The sequence below is a fragment of the Desmodus rotundus genome, chromosome 10 (genome assembly GCF_022682495.2).
Source record: "Desmodus rotundus isolate HL8 chromosome 10, HLdesRot8A.1, whole genome shotgun sequence".
Taxonomy (NCBI): domain Eukaryota; kingdom Metazoa; phylum Chordata; class Mammalia; order Chiroptera; family Phyllostomidae; genus Desmodus; species Desmodus rotundus.
Genome location: NC_071396.1, coordinates 56,135,442 through 56,153,404, shown reverse-complemented (window position 1 = coordinate 56,153,404; position 17,963 = coordinate 56,135,442). Strand labels below are relative to the sequence as shown.

The following is a 17,963-nucleotide window of genomic DNA, read 5'->3' as shown; positions in this document are numbered from 1 at the left end:
CTATAAAACAAACAGAAAAAGTAAAACTATGCTTAGTAAAGTTTACAACAAATAACCCTTAAAATTCTTACCATTAGGGATATCTTTGTAAAATCCATTCTATACATCAATACCAACATGGAAATAATGAGCTCCTTATCTTACCTTCTGGCATTCTATTTGTTTTTCTAATACTTCCTGCCTTTTTTTCCTCATATCTTGTTGTAGCTTCATTGCTTCCTATACAAACAGGAAAAGAAAAAATTAAAATTTGCCAACTCATTTCTTCTGGGCCATCCCTATGATAAGATTTTTCTCCTAATCAAAAAATATCAGAAACCAGAGATAAACGTTTAAATATATTTTCCCAACACTTACGATATAAAAGGGTTACTTTTATAACTGTACTTATTTAAAATACTGAACACTAGCTGTATGTGTGAGGTTTATTCACTTGAATTACTTGAATGTTATCTATGAGGAAAAATAAGAGCTGGTCTCACTTGCTGATATAATAAACCAAATCCTTATTTTTGAAGTTTAAAAATGTGAGATGGGCTACCAGTTAAAAACGATAGCAAAATCTACGGCTTTTGCCAGGAATATGTTGCCTCCTACCCCTCTGCTGATTAAATCTTGAATTATACTGAAATAATATATATTTCACTTGAAAAACTATGTGAATTTAAATCTAGGATAATATGAAACTTAGAACTGAGTCGTAAATAATAACTACATAAAAGTTATATATTTTTTAAAGATCTTATTTACTTTTAGAGAGAAGGGAAGGAGGAAAGGGAAAGAAACACAGTGGTGACTGACATACATCGATTGGTTGCCTCTTGCATGCCCCTCACCGGGAACCTGGCTTGCAACCCAGCCATGCGTCCTGATTGGGAACTGAATTGATAACCTTTTGGTTCCCAGGTCAGTGCAGTGCTCAATCCACTGAGCCACACCATCCAGGGCATAAAGGTATTTTATGTGAAACATTATCTAACTTACAAAGCCAAAAAGAAAAAAAGACAATAAATAATGAAATAAAGTATCTGCTTCTATCCCTTGGAGAACAAAAAAACACAACGGCTTGGATATTTACTTTTATTTTTTAAAAAAGGTCTTTCATTGTGCTCAATGTAGCCACCGAAAGGCAATTTCAAAACATTTTTTGTTTGTTCACCTTGAACAAAAGGTACACTGCATCCAGCAGCAGCTAAATAAACATGATGATGGAGTTCCATAACATCAACTGTTATAGGTTATTAACATAATTACTTAGAAATCAGTGGGTCCTTTTCTCTTTAAGGAAAAATAAAATCAAAGCTGTTACCTGCTTCTTTTTAAGAACTTCTTGAACATCATGAGATTTAGACCCTGAACAAAGCTTTGAAGGAGTCTTTAAGTTTGAGGAGCTATAAATCATTTTTTGATGGCCTGAAGATGAAAATATCTGTGAAAAACAAATATGATTAAATTAAATCTTAGAAAGGCTTCAAAGTTATTTTTAATAAAGATTGCATATATTTGTTTTTTTGGAGTTAAATTTTATATTTTACATTTAAAAACTAGATTTATAAAACTAACTATACATAATTCACCTGGCACACAAATACAAAAACAAAAATTAATTTTTAGCAATAATGTGTTTCTGAATGCAAGCACACATTTTTCTTCTCTCTCTTAATTTTAATTATGATAAAAGAACAACAAACTGTGATATCTAGGAGCTGGCCTGCCACTCACAGCTAGGTCCTCCTATTAAACATAAACAGTTTGACAGAATTTCAAACTCAGGCAAGGTCACCCTTATGGACCATGATGGATCATGACAATAACAAGATCAGTCCACAACCATAACAGCAGACAGACAGAAACACAAATTCTATTAAAACTGTAAAAATAACTAAACATCTCTTTCCCGGCTAACAGAAATGACTACAGCTTTTTTACCAATTATATTTTAGCTTCATTCTAGTCTTCCCTCCTTCTAGCTAGACTTATATCTGATTACAGAATTACTCCTGTTTTCTTAAATCCTGCCCCAAATCACATAACACAGACTAAACCTAAAATAAGTCCTTTAAAAAAAGAAAGAAAGATTTTACTTATTTATTTTTACAGGGTGGGGAAGGTAGGGGGAGAGGGAGAGAAACATTGACTGGTTGCTTCTCACAACACCTGGCCCACAACCAATGCACGTGACCTGATCAGGAATCGAACCACCGACCTTTCACTGTGCAGGCTGACATCCAACCCACTTAGCCACGCTGGTCAGGACTAAAATAATTCCTTTCTAACACTCTAACAGAAGTGCCCTATGGTTTTCTTGTGTACTTTCCTTGGCTGAATAAACCAACTTCAACTATAGGTGTGTTCCTGGTGGTCTTTGGCTGAAGGGTACCATAATGTGAAGTGCCAAATAAGAACTTGTGTTTCTAATAACTGCAATTCTAAGAATTAAGGTACTTTGTAATTATAATCTTAATATTATATTTAATCAAATGCTATTATGACAGCTCACAGATCTGACTCTGCAAGCAAAGTGACAGACATCTTTACAGTGCCAGTTTTGGTATTTGGATTCCTTTCGTCTTCTGAACAGACTACTCTCCAGTTAAACTTCCCCTCATTAAGGCACAGCAGAGCTAGCTACCGTGTTACATACGCTACAGTCTCTCTGGTTCAAGTCTTTGCTAAAACAATCTGCCCTGTATTTTTACATTAACTATGAATATAAGATGTAAGTGACACAGGATATAATAAGAAATTCACAGAAAACTCAATCATGTAAATAATGTATCCAAATACAAAACTACTCTCAATCACCAAAATTAAGCTAATTTCACTACACAGGGAAGTCTCTCAAGTAGTTACAAACCCTGTACAACTGATGTTCATGTTACTATTATTATTTATTAAAACAAAAATGACAGCTCTGGCCAGCTAGCTCTAAATTTAAATTATATGAATTTTTGTTTTTTTTCTATTATAAGCAACTACTTACATGTATTCATCCATCGCCCCCTTCTTACATCAACGGTGCCTGACTAAATGTTTGTGTTCCATTCTGTCTTTTTAACAATACATCCTGATGATCACTACATGATATATATATATATATATACACATATACCTAATTCCTTTGTAAAATTTCACATACACTATCGTGGAGATCAGGGGTGTCAAGCTCATTTTCACCACGGGCCACATCAGCCTTGCAGTTTCCTCTGAAGGACCAAATGTAATTTTAGGACTGTATAAATGTAACTACTCCTTAACTAGGGGCAAGGAGCTCCACACTGCCACCAGGTAGAAACGAGGTGCCAGGCCACATAAAACGAGGAGGAGGGCCAGATTCGACCCGCAGGCCTTGTGTTTGCCACCTGTGGTATAGATGTATTGCATGTTAAGTAACTAGTCCTCTACTGATGAATATTTGAATTGTTTCGGGTCTTTTGCTATTATAAAGAGTCTATAGGTCTTGAACATGTCTTTTCATAGTTTGCCTAGCAGTCCTTTGGTATAGGTTATTAGAAGGAAGATTACTTGTTAGAGTAAATACACACATAACTGTCAGACACTGCCAAATTTCCTTTCATGGGGGCTGTACCATTTAGCATTTCTTTTCTTTTTTAAGATTTTATTTATTTATTATTTTTAGAGAGGGGAAGGGAGGAAGAAAGAGAGAGAGAGAAATATCACTGTGTGGTTGCCTCTCACGTAGCCCCACTGAGGACCTGGCCTGCAACCCAGGCATGTGCCCTGACTGGGAATCTTACCAGCAACCCTTTGGTTCACAGCCTGCGCTCAATCCACTCAGCTACGCCAGCCAGGGCCCTTTTGCATTTCTATCAGCATCTAAATCTCAGATCTTTGTGAAAATTATCCTAATTTATTATGTAATTTAAAAAGTGGATCGAATTCTATCTATTCCATATAGCTATCCAATTATCCCAACACCACTATCATGAAGTCCGTATTTGCCCCTCTGATCTGAGACAATAAATTCCTTTTGGAAGTGAGCCTATTTTTCGATCTTCTATTCTGGTCCACTGATTTGTCTCTTCATGTGCCAGTATCAAATTGTTTTAGTTATAAAGACTTTGTAGTATTTTTAATGTCTAGTACAGCTAGTCCCCCCATATTGCTGTTCTTTTTCAGTTTTCCTAGCTCTCTGAAATAATCACCATGCTGGATGGAGAGCCACTGTTTATAGATAGATTTCTAAAAGCAAAAGAAACTACTTAAAATATATTTCAATGTTTGACTTTTAATTATAACAGAATCCCCTTTACTATGTTTCTAATTATATTAAAGAGAAAAATTATAGAAGATACAAATTAATAAAGACATCTACCCTATTAATAAATGGTCAAAATTCTCAAATTCCTATTTAGCTTCAAATGGAAAAAAAAAACCTTTAGCAAATTTCTGGCTGAATCATGGCAATTAGGGAAGTATACCCGTCACACTTACATTAGCTGTCACTTATGTGAGAGAAACAAGATATTACAAATCTGAATGATAACAATTTATTAATTTCTTTGTCACTGAACAACTCTAAATATTTCTGAAGTTCACAGAAACACATACCTGGCAATCCTCTCCAGCACCAGCTGACTGATTCAACAAGTGTGCTGTATCACTCTGGTTAGTACTTGCATGTCCAAGACGATGTTTCACAGGAACTTTGTTAAGAACATATGCACCTGCTGTCTGTGGTTTGCTCATCATCTGTATATATAAAATAAACATATATGTATGTGGTAAAAGTTTTTTAAATGCTCAAGAATGATACAAATTTAAGATAGCCATTACCCTGGAGAGAAAGGTAAGAAAGAAAATGGAAAGGAAATGTGCTTTAGTTGTTTGTAAGATTTTACTTTTTAAGATACATCAATGATTATTATTATTCATTCTTTTTTGGATGTCTAAAGTATGTCACAAAAAGTCTACAGCCATACCATCCTGAACACACCCGATCTCATCTGAAATATGTCTCAACAAAATGCATGCATATAAGTGTATATACTCATACAGAGAAAAATTCCTAATAATTTTTAAATTTCCTTCAATATATAATGTTTTGACAAATGTAAGGGTTTTAATTGACAGCAGCTTACTTATAAATTAATAGTGTTACAACCACCCACAAACATAATACAATCTTAGACTGCATTAACATAACAGGGTCTAATGATCACAGAGGTGATGATATTACTCTTTAATATACCAATCAGTCAAAGTCTAGGGGTAGCATTCACTTTTGTGCCCTAACATGAAGTGGGACCTAGACAAAACAAAAGCAGAAATAGGTGCAAATAAGCAGATGATGAAGTTACGACTACATAAGGAATACCTTTAAAAAAAAAAAAAAAAAACTTGAGTGCATTCAATCCAAACAAAACACCTAGGAGGAAATAACCATGATCATTAATATGTAAATGGCTTTAATGCATGGTGTAATGTTTGTTCTTTCTTTCCTTCCTCTGTTCATTGGAATGTATTTTGAGCAATATGTGCCAGGCCTTGTTTTTAGGCACTAGAGATAGAATGGATTCAACAGACAAAAATCCCATTCCTTGCAGCTTCCATTTCAGTTTTAAAATGAACAGAATTTTTCTACATGGGAAAAAAGTGGAACAAAAGGATGGGTACAAGGGTGACTGATTCTAACCCCCAAACCCATTAAGTTCTAGGTTCAAAATTGTTCAGTGGTGGACTTTAATATTAAGAAGAAAGCACTAAGGGTATTTGCTAAACATGAAGATTTATGGGCCCTATATCTAGAGAGGGACTATAGGTTTGGAAAGATAAGGCCCAGAAATTTGTACCCCGGTAAGTGATTCTCAGACTTTAGGGTACAAAAGAATCACCTGGAGAGTTTATTAAAATAAAGATTCTTGGGCCCTACCCACAGGAATTCTGATTCAATATGTTGGGGTGAAGCCCAAGAAATTGCTCTCAGCACATTAGATGCAGCTGGTCTGCAGATCAAACTGAAGGGCTGTGATGTAGAAGACCAAAGGACCGCAAACTGAGAACACTGATCTAAAGGGTGGGACAAGAGGACCGCTAATTCCCTGTGAACAACAGATTACCTTCTGGATACCTCCGTGTACCGCTGCGGGAGACGACTGCTGATGAAGGTGCTGTGGCAGGTGATGGTGCTGCTGTGACAGGTGACTGAGTGTTTGCTGCTGTTGCAGGAGCAGCTGTGCTGGGGATTGTAGTGCTGGTTGCTCATTATTCTCTCTATACCACAGGACTCGGATGAATCGGTTGTTTAGAACTGCTTCAGTGCTGGAAATGGCTTTCCTGGCCTCCTCATTGGTAAGATATTGGATGAGGGCTGCTTCCGGATCTCCCTTAAAAGCAACCTATAAGAAAAAACAAAAGCAACAAAACCAAAATCATAGATAATAAAAAATACTTAAATGCAAGTAGATTAAGAATTCAGAAGTACAAAACAGCCTGCTGAAATTCATTATGAATTCTTTGTAAACAAAGTTCTCTATCCCCTAAGAGATATGTCTATTTCAAAATTATATATCGAACAATGTCAGATTCCTCCATGATATCTCACATTCAAATTAACTCCACAGAGAGAAAATATTTTATAATAAGAAACAAGGAGGCTTCAGGCCAAGATGGAGGCGTAGGTAGACACACTGTGCCTCCTCGCACAACCAAAAGAAGGACAACAACAATTTAAAAACAAAAAACAACCAGAACTGACAGAAAATTGAACAGTATGGAAGTCCCACAACCAAGGAGATAAAGACATTCATCCAGACCAGTAGGAGGGGAGGAGATGGGCAGCCAGGGCAGAGAGGACTCGAGTCAAGGCGGTGGCTGGCAGACCCAGCAAGGTGGCGGATTGTGGAACGAATGGGGCAGGCAGTGCGACTAGCAGACCCTGCGGCCCCACATTCGTGCATAGATAAACCGGCAGGAACAGCAGGGAAGCAAAGCAGCAACCCAGGGCTCCAGCAAGGGAGAAATAAAGCCTCAAACCTCTGACTGAAAACACCTGTGGGGGTTGAGGCAGCAGCAGGAGAAACTCCCAGCCTCACAGGAGACTTCACTGGAGAGACCCACAGGGGCCTAGAGCTTGCACAAGCTCACCCACTCGGGAACCAGCACCAGAGGGGCCCAATTTGATTGTGGGTAGCGGAGGGAGTGACTGAAATCCAGCAGAGAGTGGAGCAAGAGCCACTGCTCCCTCTTGGCCCCTCCCCCACATACAGCGTCATAGCCCAGCAACCAGCTTTACCCTGCCCTGCTGAACACTTAAGGCTCCGCCCCTTTACATAACAGGCGTGCCAAGACCAAAAAAAAAAAAAAAAAAAAAAGGCCCAAATGAAAGAACAGATCAAAACTCCAGAAATAATTCAACTAAGCAGCGAACAGATAGCCAACCTATCAGATGCACAGCTCAAAATACTGGTAATTAGGATGCTCACAGAATTGGTTGAATTTGCTTGCAAATTAGATGAAAAAATGAAGGCTATGCTAAGAGAAACAAAGGAAAAGGTACAGGGAACCAATAGTGATGGGAAGGAAACTGGGACTCATATCAACGGTGTGGACCAGAAGGAAGAAAGAAACATCCAACCAGAAAAGAATGAAGAAACAAGAACTTGGAAAAATGAGGAGAGGCTTAGGAACCTCCAGGACGCCTTGAAACGTTCCAACATCTGAATTATAGGGGTGCCAGAAGGAGAAGAGGAAGAGCAACAGATTGAAAACTTATTTGAACAAATAATAAAGGAGAACTTCCCCAATCCAGCAAAGGAAATAGACTTCTAGGAAGCCCAGAGAGTCCCAAAGAAGCTGGACCCAAGGAGGAACACACCAAGGCACATCATCATTACATTACCCAAGGTTAAAGATAAGGAGAGATTCTTAGAAGCAGCAAGAGAAAAGGACACAGTTACCTACAAAGGACTTCCCATAAGACTGTCAGTTGATTTCTCAAAAGAGACCTTACAGGCAAGAAGGGGCTGGCAATAAGTATTCAAAGTCATGAAAGGCAAGGACCTACGTCCAAGATTACTGTACCCAGCAAAGCTATCATTTAGAATGGAAGGGAAGATAAAGTGCTTCTCAGATAAAGTCAAGTTCAAGGAGTTCATCATCACCAAGCCCTTATTATATGAAATGTTAAAGGGATTTATCTAAGAAAAAGAAGATAAAGAATATGAACAGTAAAAATGACAGCAAACCCACAGTTATTAACAACCACACCTAAAACAAAAACCAAAGCAAACTAGGCAAACAACTAGAACAGGAGATCACATGGAGGGTAATCAACAGGGGAGTGGGAAGGGGGAGGAAGGGGGGAAAGGTACAGAGAATAAGTAGCATAAATGGTAGGTAGAAAATAGACAGGGGGAGGGTAAGAATAGTATAGGAAATACAGAAGCCAAAGAACTTGTAAGTATGACCCATGGACATGAACTATAGTGGGAGAATGTGGGAGGAAGGGGGTGGGCAGGATGGAGTGAAGAGGGGGAAATGGGACAACTGTAATAACATAATCAATAAATATATTAAAAAAAATAGATCCAAAAAAGAAACAAACAAAACACTCCATACAAACCCAGAAAAAAAAAGGTGGGTATATGTATAATCTCAAGGTTTGACAAGCCCATGTAAGCGTACCTATAAAGGTAGGATCCATAAAGACAAGCAGCATATTTGGCAACATAAGATTTTAAAACCTGTCAGTCCAAACATGACATAAACAAAATGAATGACAAGTGGAACAAGTTATTTTTAACATATATGGTAAGCAGAGGCTTTAAAAAAAATTATTATAAACATCTTTCATAAAAAAATAGGCAAAGACAATGGATAGGTAAATCCAAAAGAACTCTAAGTGGTCTATATAAATTAGAGTCTACACAATAATAAAAAAAGCAAATTAAACAATTTTTCACTTATGAAACTCATTTAAAAAATTTAATGGATGCATATTATAGTGTTGATGAGGTTTTAGACATTGCATTGGGAGTATCAATTGGCATAACCCTTTTGGAGAACAATCTGGTAATTCAAATAAAAGGTCTTAAAATTCCCTTTAATTCAGCAATGCAGTATAAAAAATAATGAAAGCTTTATTCACACAGAGGCTCACCAGAGCATTGTCTTTATATAAAACAATAGAAACAACATAAACTCCCAACCACAGGGAAGAGTTCAATAAATTATGGTCTACTGCTATGGACTGAATAATTGCCCCTCCAAAATTCATTATGTTGAAGCCCTAACCCCATATGTGACTATTTAAAAATAAGCTTTTAGCATAGGCTTTTAAGAGGTAATTGAGGTTAAATGGAGTCATAAAGGTGGCACCGTAATCAGACAGGATTGTTGGCCTTACAAGAGATATCTTCCCTCTACCATGTGAGGACACAGCAAGAAGATGGCGATCTACAAGCCAGAAAGAGAGTCCTCATCAGAAACGATTTTGGCCAGTACCTTATTCTTAGATTTCCCCAAAATAAATTTTTGTTGTTTAAGCCACCTAGTTTATGGGATTTGTTATGGCAACTGAAGCAGACCAATACACCCATATACACTAAGCTAATTTTTCTAAACGCCATAAAAAAATAATGACCTAGGAAATATTTAAGTGAAAAAAGATACTTAGAGACTTTTGGTATGATCTTATCTTTTGTATTTTTTTAAGTGTGTGAAGCACTTTTAAAAAGAGAAAGTGTGTGTGTACTTATGTATTCTTCCATATAAATACAGTATATCTTTTCATCAAAAGATTAATGATTTTTATTGCTAAGGGGTGAGATTGGGGTGATTTGCTTATTTACTTTTATTTAATGTATTCCCAATTATCTGTAAAATTAAACAAGCACTCAGGGGGTAAACTTGCTTAAAAATCTCTCAAAAAGAATAGAATTCCTCAATTCTTTGAAATATCAAGTCCCCCTATATTACGTTCTTAAACTCAGTTATATAAATTGTATTTTGGTTTCAAGGCAACACTAAATATCAGAGGTAACTGACTGAAATTCTTAAAGTAGGCTTCCAAATACCCTCAAATACAGTATGACACCCAATCACAAATTCCTAATTTCAAATATCTAGTAAATAGACAGCAAAATACAAAAGCTGCAATTTGATGTTAGAAAACATGTTGCGCTGCCTAAAATTCTCAGGGTTAGGACAACCCTTAAACAATAACTACTTCACCACAATATAAAAGTCAGTCAGTAGACAAAATTACAATCTTAGAAATTACCAAGAATCTCACCTACCTAGTTAGAATACTAAAGCAGGGAATAAAGTCATTTGTCCAGAGATAGAACTGTAAGTATAGTAGCTAGCACAGTGTCTTTCAGGAAGAAGTTGCAGAAAAGAATCAAGTCAGTTTAAAAGAACAAATTCAGCTAACAATTCCATTATTAACTTAGACATAGATATCAGAAACAGAAATCAGGAAAAAAAAACCCATTTGATAGAGCAACAAGAAAAATAAAGTACCTAGGGATGAACCTAATCAAGGAGATAAAAGACCTGTACTCAGAAAACTACACAACACTGAAGAAAGAAATTAAGGAAGATACAAACAATTGGAAACATGTACCACGCTCATGGATTGGAACAAATAACATCATCAAAATGGCCATACTACTCAAAGTGATTTACAGATTCAATGCAATTCCTATTAAAGTACCCAAGACATATTTCACAGATATAGAACAAACATTTCAGAAATTTATATGGAACCATAAACAACCCCGAATAGCTGCAACAATTTTGAGAAAGAAGAACAAAGAAGGAGGGATCACAATACCTGATATCAAACTGCATTACAAGGCCACTGTAATCAAAACAGCCTGGTACTGTTTAAAAATAGTCACGTAGACAAATGGAATAGAACAGAGAGCCCAGAAATAAACCCAAGTCTCTACAGTCAATTAATATTGACAAAGGGGAAGAAGCATAAAATGGAGTAAAAATAGCCTCTTCATCAAATGGTGTTGGGAGATCTAGACAACTACATGCAAAAAAATGAAACTCAATCACCAACTTACACCATACACAAAAATAAATTCAAGGTGGATAAAAGACTTAAATATAAGTTATGACACCATAAAAGTCCTAGAGGAAAACATTGGCAGGAAAATCTCAGGCATTCCACGCAGCAACATCTTCATTGATATGTTCCCTAAAGCAAGGGACATAAAGGAAAGAATAAACAAATGGGACCTCATCAAAATAAAAAACTTCTGCATGGCTAAAGAAAACAGCATTAAAATGAAAAGAGAAACAACCATATGGGAAAACATATTTGCCAATGATACCTCAGACAAGGGCCTGATCTCCAAAATATATAAAGAACTCACACAACTCCACTCCAGGAAGACAAACAACCCAATTAAAAAATGAACAAAAGACTTGAACAGATACTTCTCCAAGGAGGATACACAGAGGGCCCAGAGACGTATGAAAAGATGCTCAGTATCACTAGCCATCAGATAATGCAAATTAAAACCACAGTGAGATACCACTGGTCAGAATGGCCAACAGAAACAAATCAACAAACAAGTGTTGGAGAGGACGTGGAGAAAAGGGAACCCTAGTACACTGTTGGTGGGAATGCAGACTGGTGAGGCCACTGTGGAAAACAGTATGAAATTTCCTCAGAAAACTAAAAATGGAACTGCCTTCTGACCCAGCAATTCTGCTGCTGGGATTATACCCTAAGAGCTCTGAAACACCAATCTAAAAGAATCTATGCACCCCAATGTTCATAGCAGCACAATTTACAATAGCCAAGGGCTGGAAGCAACCTAAGTGCCCATCAGCAAATGAGTGGATCAAAAAACTACGGTGTATTTACACAATGGAATTCTACACAGCAGAGAGAAAGAAGGAGCTTCTACCCTTTGCAACAGCAGGGATGGAACTGAAGAGCATTATGCTAAGTGAAATAAGCCAGGTGGTGAGGGACAAATACCGTATGATCTCACCTTTAACTGGAATGTAATCAACAGAAGAAAAAGGCAAACAAAATATAGCCAGAGACATTGAAATTAAGAACAATCTAACAACAGCCAGAGGGGAGTGGGGAGGGGACAGTGGGGAGAAGGGTTCTCAGGAACTACTATAAAGGATACATGGACAAAACCAAGGGGGAGGATGGAAGCAAGGGAGGGAGGTGGGTTTGGCTGGGGTAGGGGGGGAGTGGTGGGGAGGAAATGCAGACAACTATAATTGAACAACAATAAAGTAATAAAAAAATAATAAAAAATATAAAAAAACAAAAACAAAAAAAAGTTAAGACATACAGATATTTAGTGTTAGCAGAGATGATCAGATTAATCACTGGCTCTTTTAAACAAAATAAGCTGGTAGGGATATTTAAAAAAATGCTAAGGTACATGGATTCTGTCACCAACACAGCCACATGTACCTGGATGTTAACAATAGTTCCAAATTTGCTGAAGTGTTCATTGAGCTTGGTAATGTTGTTCAATTCCTGAGGGATTTTCTTGACTTCTAATTTGGTATTCGTATACTGATTCTTTCTCAAGAAACCTGGTTTACTCTGACTGTTATTCCCTTGCCTGAAAGGAAAAATAATAAATCTTGGTTAGTTCTCTTACCTTATGCCTAGCCAAGAGATGATATGTCAGCAAAGAATTTAAGATTACATTTATTAAGAATGTCTTTTGTAAGCACTCAAAATTATTCAGAAAATACTAAAAAATTTTTACATCCTTATTAAATGGAAATCACAAAAAGAAGAGGCCCAACTAAGATTAAAAGTCATGCTAGCAAGATCAACCACAATAATCAACCAATCTAACACTAAAGCAAGACCAGAACAACATTTTTTATGGTGCATTTTTCAACTTCTACAAAAGTACAGAATTTTTTTTTTCCTTTTTACTCATTTCCAGAGTCTCAATTCTTAATACTGGGTTAAGCCTAGAAATAAGCAAATATAAATTATTAATATCTACAATGTTATACTGTTAGCTTTTCAATTTTTAACATTCTAAGGGTATCTCTGAAAATGCTAACTTTCAGACACAATATGATAATTAGTGGTTAATGACAACTCTTACTTATACAAATTTACTAATGCAAACAAAAATAACAAAAACAACAATCAGATGTTACTAATTAGCAAATTATCTTACTTTCCCAGCCAAGGTTTCTTTGTGAGTGGCCCTTCCAAACCACCCACAGCTCTTTTTCGGCTATCTGGTTCAAGAACTACTCTGGTAATGTTGCTATTAATTGAAACAGGAACTGGAGGTTCAGTCTGGATGACAATGTTAGCAGCTGTTGGAAACAAAAATTAACATTACTGACAACGCATTACATTTGGGGAATTTCAGATGATTAATATATCTAGTCTAAAAGCTAAGAATCACTGTGAGTAGAACTCAACTAGTATCTCCTTTTCAGAAAAACCTAAGCAAAACATCGATTACCTCCTTTTCCTACTTTTTAAAAAAAACACAGTATCTGAGTTTAAAAACAGGCAACCCCAATGTAACAAATAATTCAGGCAAAGACCATTAATGAATGCAATAAAAATAAAGTCAGTGAAAGGTTGTTGGAGAACAAGATACTCATCTGGTGCCAAAGTATCGCTCTACAAATTATTCACTTTACAATGGAGAGACAGAACAATTATCACCTCAGGCAAACAATCAAACTCAGCACCATGAACAACAATATTATTTGTCTCCTGATGTAATTAAACAAGAAGTTCACCTGGATAAGCTATTACTATGGAATTATAATTTTCTTATGTGTGACAATAACATTGTTCTTATATAGGACTATGTCTTATTATTAGATGTAAACAAAAGCGTCACAATCTACAATTTCAAGTGGTTTAAGAAAAAAAAATGTGAGGGGATGAAGAGGGTAAACAGGGCCAAATATATGACGACAGAAGGAAACTAGACTTTGCACAGTGCAATATACAGGTGATATAGAACTATACACTTGAAACCTATATAATGTATTAAACAATGTCACCCAGTAAACGCAATCTTTTAAAAAAGAAAAAAATGTGAGGGAAGAGGGAAGGAAGTCAAGAGTGTGCGGGCACACAAGCAAGCATTCGTGTCCAAAGGTGACAAAATGTTAACTAGTCAATCTAAGTGAAGCTATTCAGGTGTTCATCGCACTTCTTTGATTTTCTATAGATTTAAAAATTTTCTAACTTATAAAAACTGGCACATTTCATTCACAAGTTAAGACTAAAATATTACCAGAAACTGACCTTACCATGGATTATTTCTGGGTAGGAAGAGCGTAATGAACAAAAATGTAAATTAACACAAAATAGTGTCTATTATACTCTGAGTATTCTCCTTAACTTTAGCAACTCCATCAAAAGTAAAATCAGCAGCAAAGAATAACATACGTAGGTCAAAATACTGCAGTAAGAATGGGGGTTGCTTATGGTATTTTCCATTTCATCTGTGTGAAAGGAAAATTATTATGTACATTCATTTATATATTTCTTAAGCATCTGCTATAGCTCAATAATTGTATTATACCTTGGGATAAATCAGTGAATAAAATATCCCAGCCCTTCTAGGCCTCTGTTTTCAGAGGATAATGGAAGAGAGAGCAATTGTGATGACATAAAGCATTCTGGAATGTAAAATGCCATTATGTCGTCCCTAAAACAGTTACCATCACCACCTGACATTGCCTAATGCTGTTCTTGACTGAAGTGATTTATAAAGAAGAGACATAGCTAGAGGTCAACTTGCCCAAAACAACAAAAAAGCCTGTTGTGTAAAAACCATTTACCTTCTACACTGAGAAAGATTAATGGATTACTGTATATAAAGATACAGACAGATTAGGCTAGTGACAAAGACCTGAAATTCTGACAATATGATCTTCTCGCTAATTACAATAATTTGGTAAAAATATATACTTTACTATATTTTACTAAAGTAGTAAAATATATACTACTTTACATAGAAGGTAAAAGCATATTCTTTGGAATTAGACCTGGGTTCAAATTTCAGTTCTGCCATTAAGAGCTGTATGACCTGGGGTAAGTTCTTTAACCTCTCTAAGCCTGAGTGTCTTTATCTATAAAAAGACAATAAAAATAGTACCTTTTCAAAGGATTTGTTGGTAAGGAAAATAAAATATAATAATAGATATAAAAGCATTTGGTTTAGCAGACACAAAACTGTTGACCTTAGCAGTGTTATTAGTGTTAGTAAAGAAAAGTTAAAATCAGGATAGGAAAATGTTCACTGTATAATTAAAGCAGAAAAATACTGTTAGGTTGGCCTATGGTCAGTCATTCAAATTGAAATTAAATACTGAAAATCTAACAATAATAAAAAATTGAAATCTCATCATATTCTTCACCCAAACGTTTTTGAGAAGGAAAAAGGAAGTTATCAACCCATTCTGAAGATAAATGCTTGAATGTCATCTTTTAAGGTTTGTGGCTATGCTTTCCAAAGGTCCTAACATACAGTTACAATCATAAACACTAAAAATGGTCAAATAGTTTCACTCCAAGATTTTAGGTTCTCAATTGTTACTAGTGCAAAGTATAGCTCTTAATATACAAAGGAAGCCCTTAAATGATCGGTTCATTCTTTGAGGACAAGATCCTACATCATTTCATCTTTCTATGCTTAATATCTAGCACAGTGCCCGGTACATAGCTAAACAGCCTAAGTCCTACAAAAAAGCAATTAAATACCAGTAGCATTATTTTTATTTAAACATACTTTCTGATTATAGCTTTAAAATAAACTTTGGAGATAAAGTTGTTCAAAAACATTTATTTAGGTGATAATATAGCACCCTTCAGAGATAGTATATAAGTACTTTTAGACCTCAGTGAGGTCAGAAATGTTATTCTCAACTCCTGTACAACACTCAACATCAGAAAAAGTTCGAGGTGCTCTCACCTCTTGGATTTGCATCCATATCTCCAGATGTTAGACCAATCAGGTTTGGGCGCTGTGTCTGTGTTCTTGAGAAGAACTGTCTATACTGAGATCTACCAGAACTGGTAATACTAGGAGCTTCTGGATTATAACCATCTGGTTCATAGGTATCTGAGGAAAAATAAAACAAAACACATAAGAAATCAGAGAGTATTTGAATAATTTCCCATTACTATGAAATAAATGGAAAAAAGTAAATTTTCTTCAATAAATTTAATTTTATCAATCCACATATATTTCTGCACTACGGTATGTAGGTACACCTATCGGAAGAGAAATAAAAGTGCTCCATCACAGACACGCAAATCTGTTCTTAACTATAGATATACTTCCAGATTTATTTAACTAGTCATTTTTATCCTATATATTAATCACTTCATTCCAACTTCAATGGACATTTTTAAGAGATATTTTCACATGGAACACTCTATATAATAGACTGGTTGAGTTTCCTCTTTTGTTATGTGTCACCAATTTCTAGGTACTCTTTTAATTAGGAGGAAAATAGATCTATTACTTAGGTTATCTGCACTTTAAACTGGGGAGATAATAGCTGGTTTCATACATAACATTTGAAATGTTTTATTTCAAAAAGCAAAATAAATTTTATATTTATCAATGTAATCATTATGTTATTACAATTCACCCATCAATGCCACTTTTATTACATCCCTTGTGTTTTCTCTACAACTTAAAGTTTCATTTTTAAAATTCCAATACTAAGTATTTTGTTAGTGTTAACAAAATTTTTGAATGTTGATATCCAAATGGAGTGTATCCTCTTCATCCTACATAAATGAAAGGGTTAAGATCTAGTGAACACACTGATTGTTGCAAATGTGATTTAGAAGTGCGTGCATCTCTTATTTTTTTCCCCTTAGTGGAAAAATTCTTTGTATTATTCATATTAAATTTCAGCTAAAAGATCTTTAGTACTGACCAATCATTTCTGTGATTTAGGGTATCAGACCATCAAATTATAATCAAGTTTTCAGTTACCATTTGGTTCTCTTGACAAAAACATCTAGTTAAGGTTGCAAAAGTTTTAAAGAAGTTATATAATCACATGACTTTGTTCTATAATTCCTGGGAATCCAAAGAACCCCAAAAATTTAAAAGTCCTTTAGTTAATTATAATAAACTGAAATCTAAAGGCAAAGTGAGAAATCTTAAAAACTTCATGACACACCCACAAAGCAGTGTATAGATCTTCAAAATGTACTTGTCAGTAGGAGAAATGAGTTTTCAAGAAATTATTATATTATACAGCCAGTCCACACAATAAAGGGCAGAGGGGGGAAAAACACATTTATCCACAACCAGCAAGAAACCAGATGTTTTAGTTTTGTTTAAAAAAAAAATAGCCTAGTTTTTCTTGTAACTGATTAGAAAACATACAAGTAAATACTCTCTTGCTGTCTATCAGAAACTAGTTTAAGGAACAAGCATGACTTTTGTTACTGAGGTACTGAAAGTAAATACAGAAGACACCAGACATGATAGACACACATGAGGCCTAATCATCTAGCAGCCACTAGGGACAAATCAAAGAAGCAGAAGAACAGGGAGAAAAAAAAACTAAGAGCTTTAAGGGGAATTAGTGATGGCACAGCAGGATGACCAGTCACCTCTTAGGCTAGCCGTCTTATGGTACAAAAGATCAGTGAGGTGAATGGCCATCTGTAGCAAAGCTTACCTGGGACCAGAGGGGTGGGGCTGGAGACTGAGGTATGGTACCCAATGGAGGATCCCATGAGGTTTCGAGGTGGCACCAAACGAGCTGCCAACAGAGGAGGCGGTGTCCCCAACTGAAGTCGCTCAGATGCAGCAGCACCATGTTCACGAGAGTACATGGGCTGTCCTATAGAGGAAAGAATAGGAGGGCAGCTGGGATTGAGAGTCACAAGCTTCTCTTAGGCAGTGATGTACTTCCCGAGACTCAAGCCAAGAACAGAGAAAGTACACCAACAGGAACAGTATTTGAGGAAGAGATTACTG

The 17,963-nt window shown here is 35.9% G+C and overlaps 1 protein-coding gene across 3 annotated transcripts in view; it reads right to left on the bottom strand.

Annotated features, from left to right (window-relative positions):
- RBM27 (RNA binding motif protein 27) overlaps positions 1 to 17,963 on the bottom strand; it is a 78,664-nt gene that overhangs the window by 21,223 nt on the left and 39,478 nt on the right. For all 3 annotated transcript variants that reach the window (XM_053912513.2, XM_053912514.2, XM_053912515.1), the window contains exons 9-16: positions 17,662 to 17,826; positions 15,927 to 16,076; positions 13,155 to 13,299; positions 12,422 to 12,575; positions 6,081 to 6,359; positions 4,573 to 4,713; positions 1,310 to 1,429; positions 145 to 219 (exon numbers count right to left, since the gene is read on the bottom strand). In XM_053912513.2, coding sequence (XP_053768488.1) covers positions 145 to 219; positions 1,310 to 1,429; positions 4,573 to 4,713; positions 6,081 to 6,359; positions 12,422 to 12,575; positions 13,155 to 13,299; positions 15,927 to 16,076; positions 17,662 to 17,826 — 1,229 coding nt within the window. The remainder of the gene's footprint in view (positions 1 to 144; positions 220 to 1,309; positions 1,430 to 4,572; positions 4,714 to 6,080; positions 6,360 to 12,421; positions 12,576 to 13,154; positions 13,300 to 15,926; positions 16,077 to 17,661; positions 17,827 to 17,963) is intronic.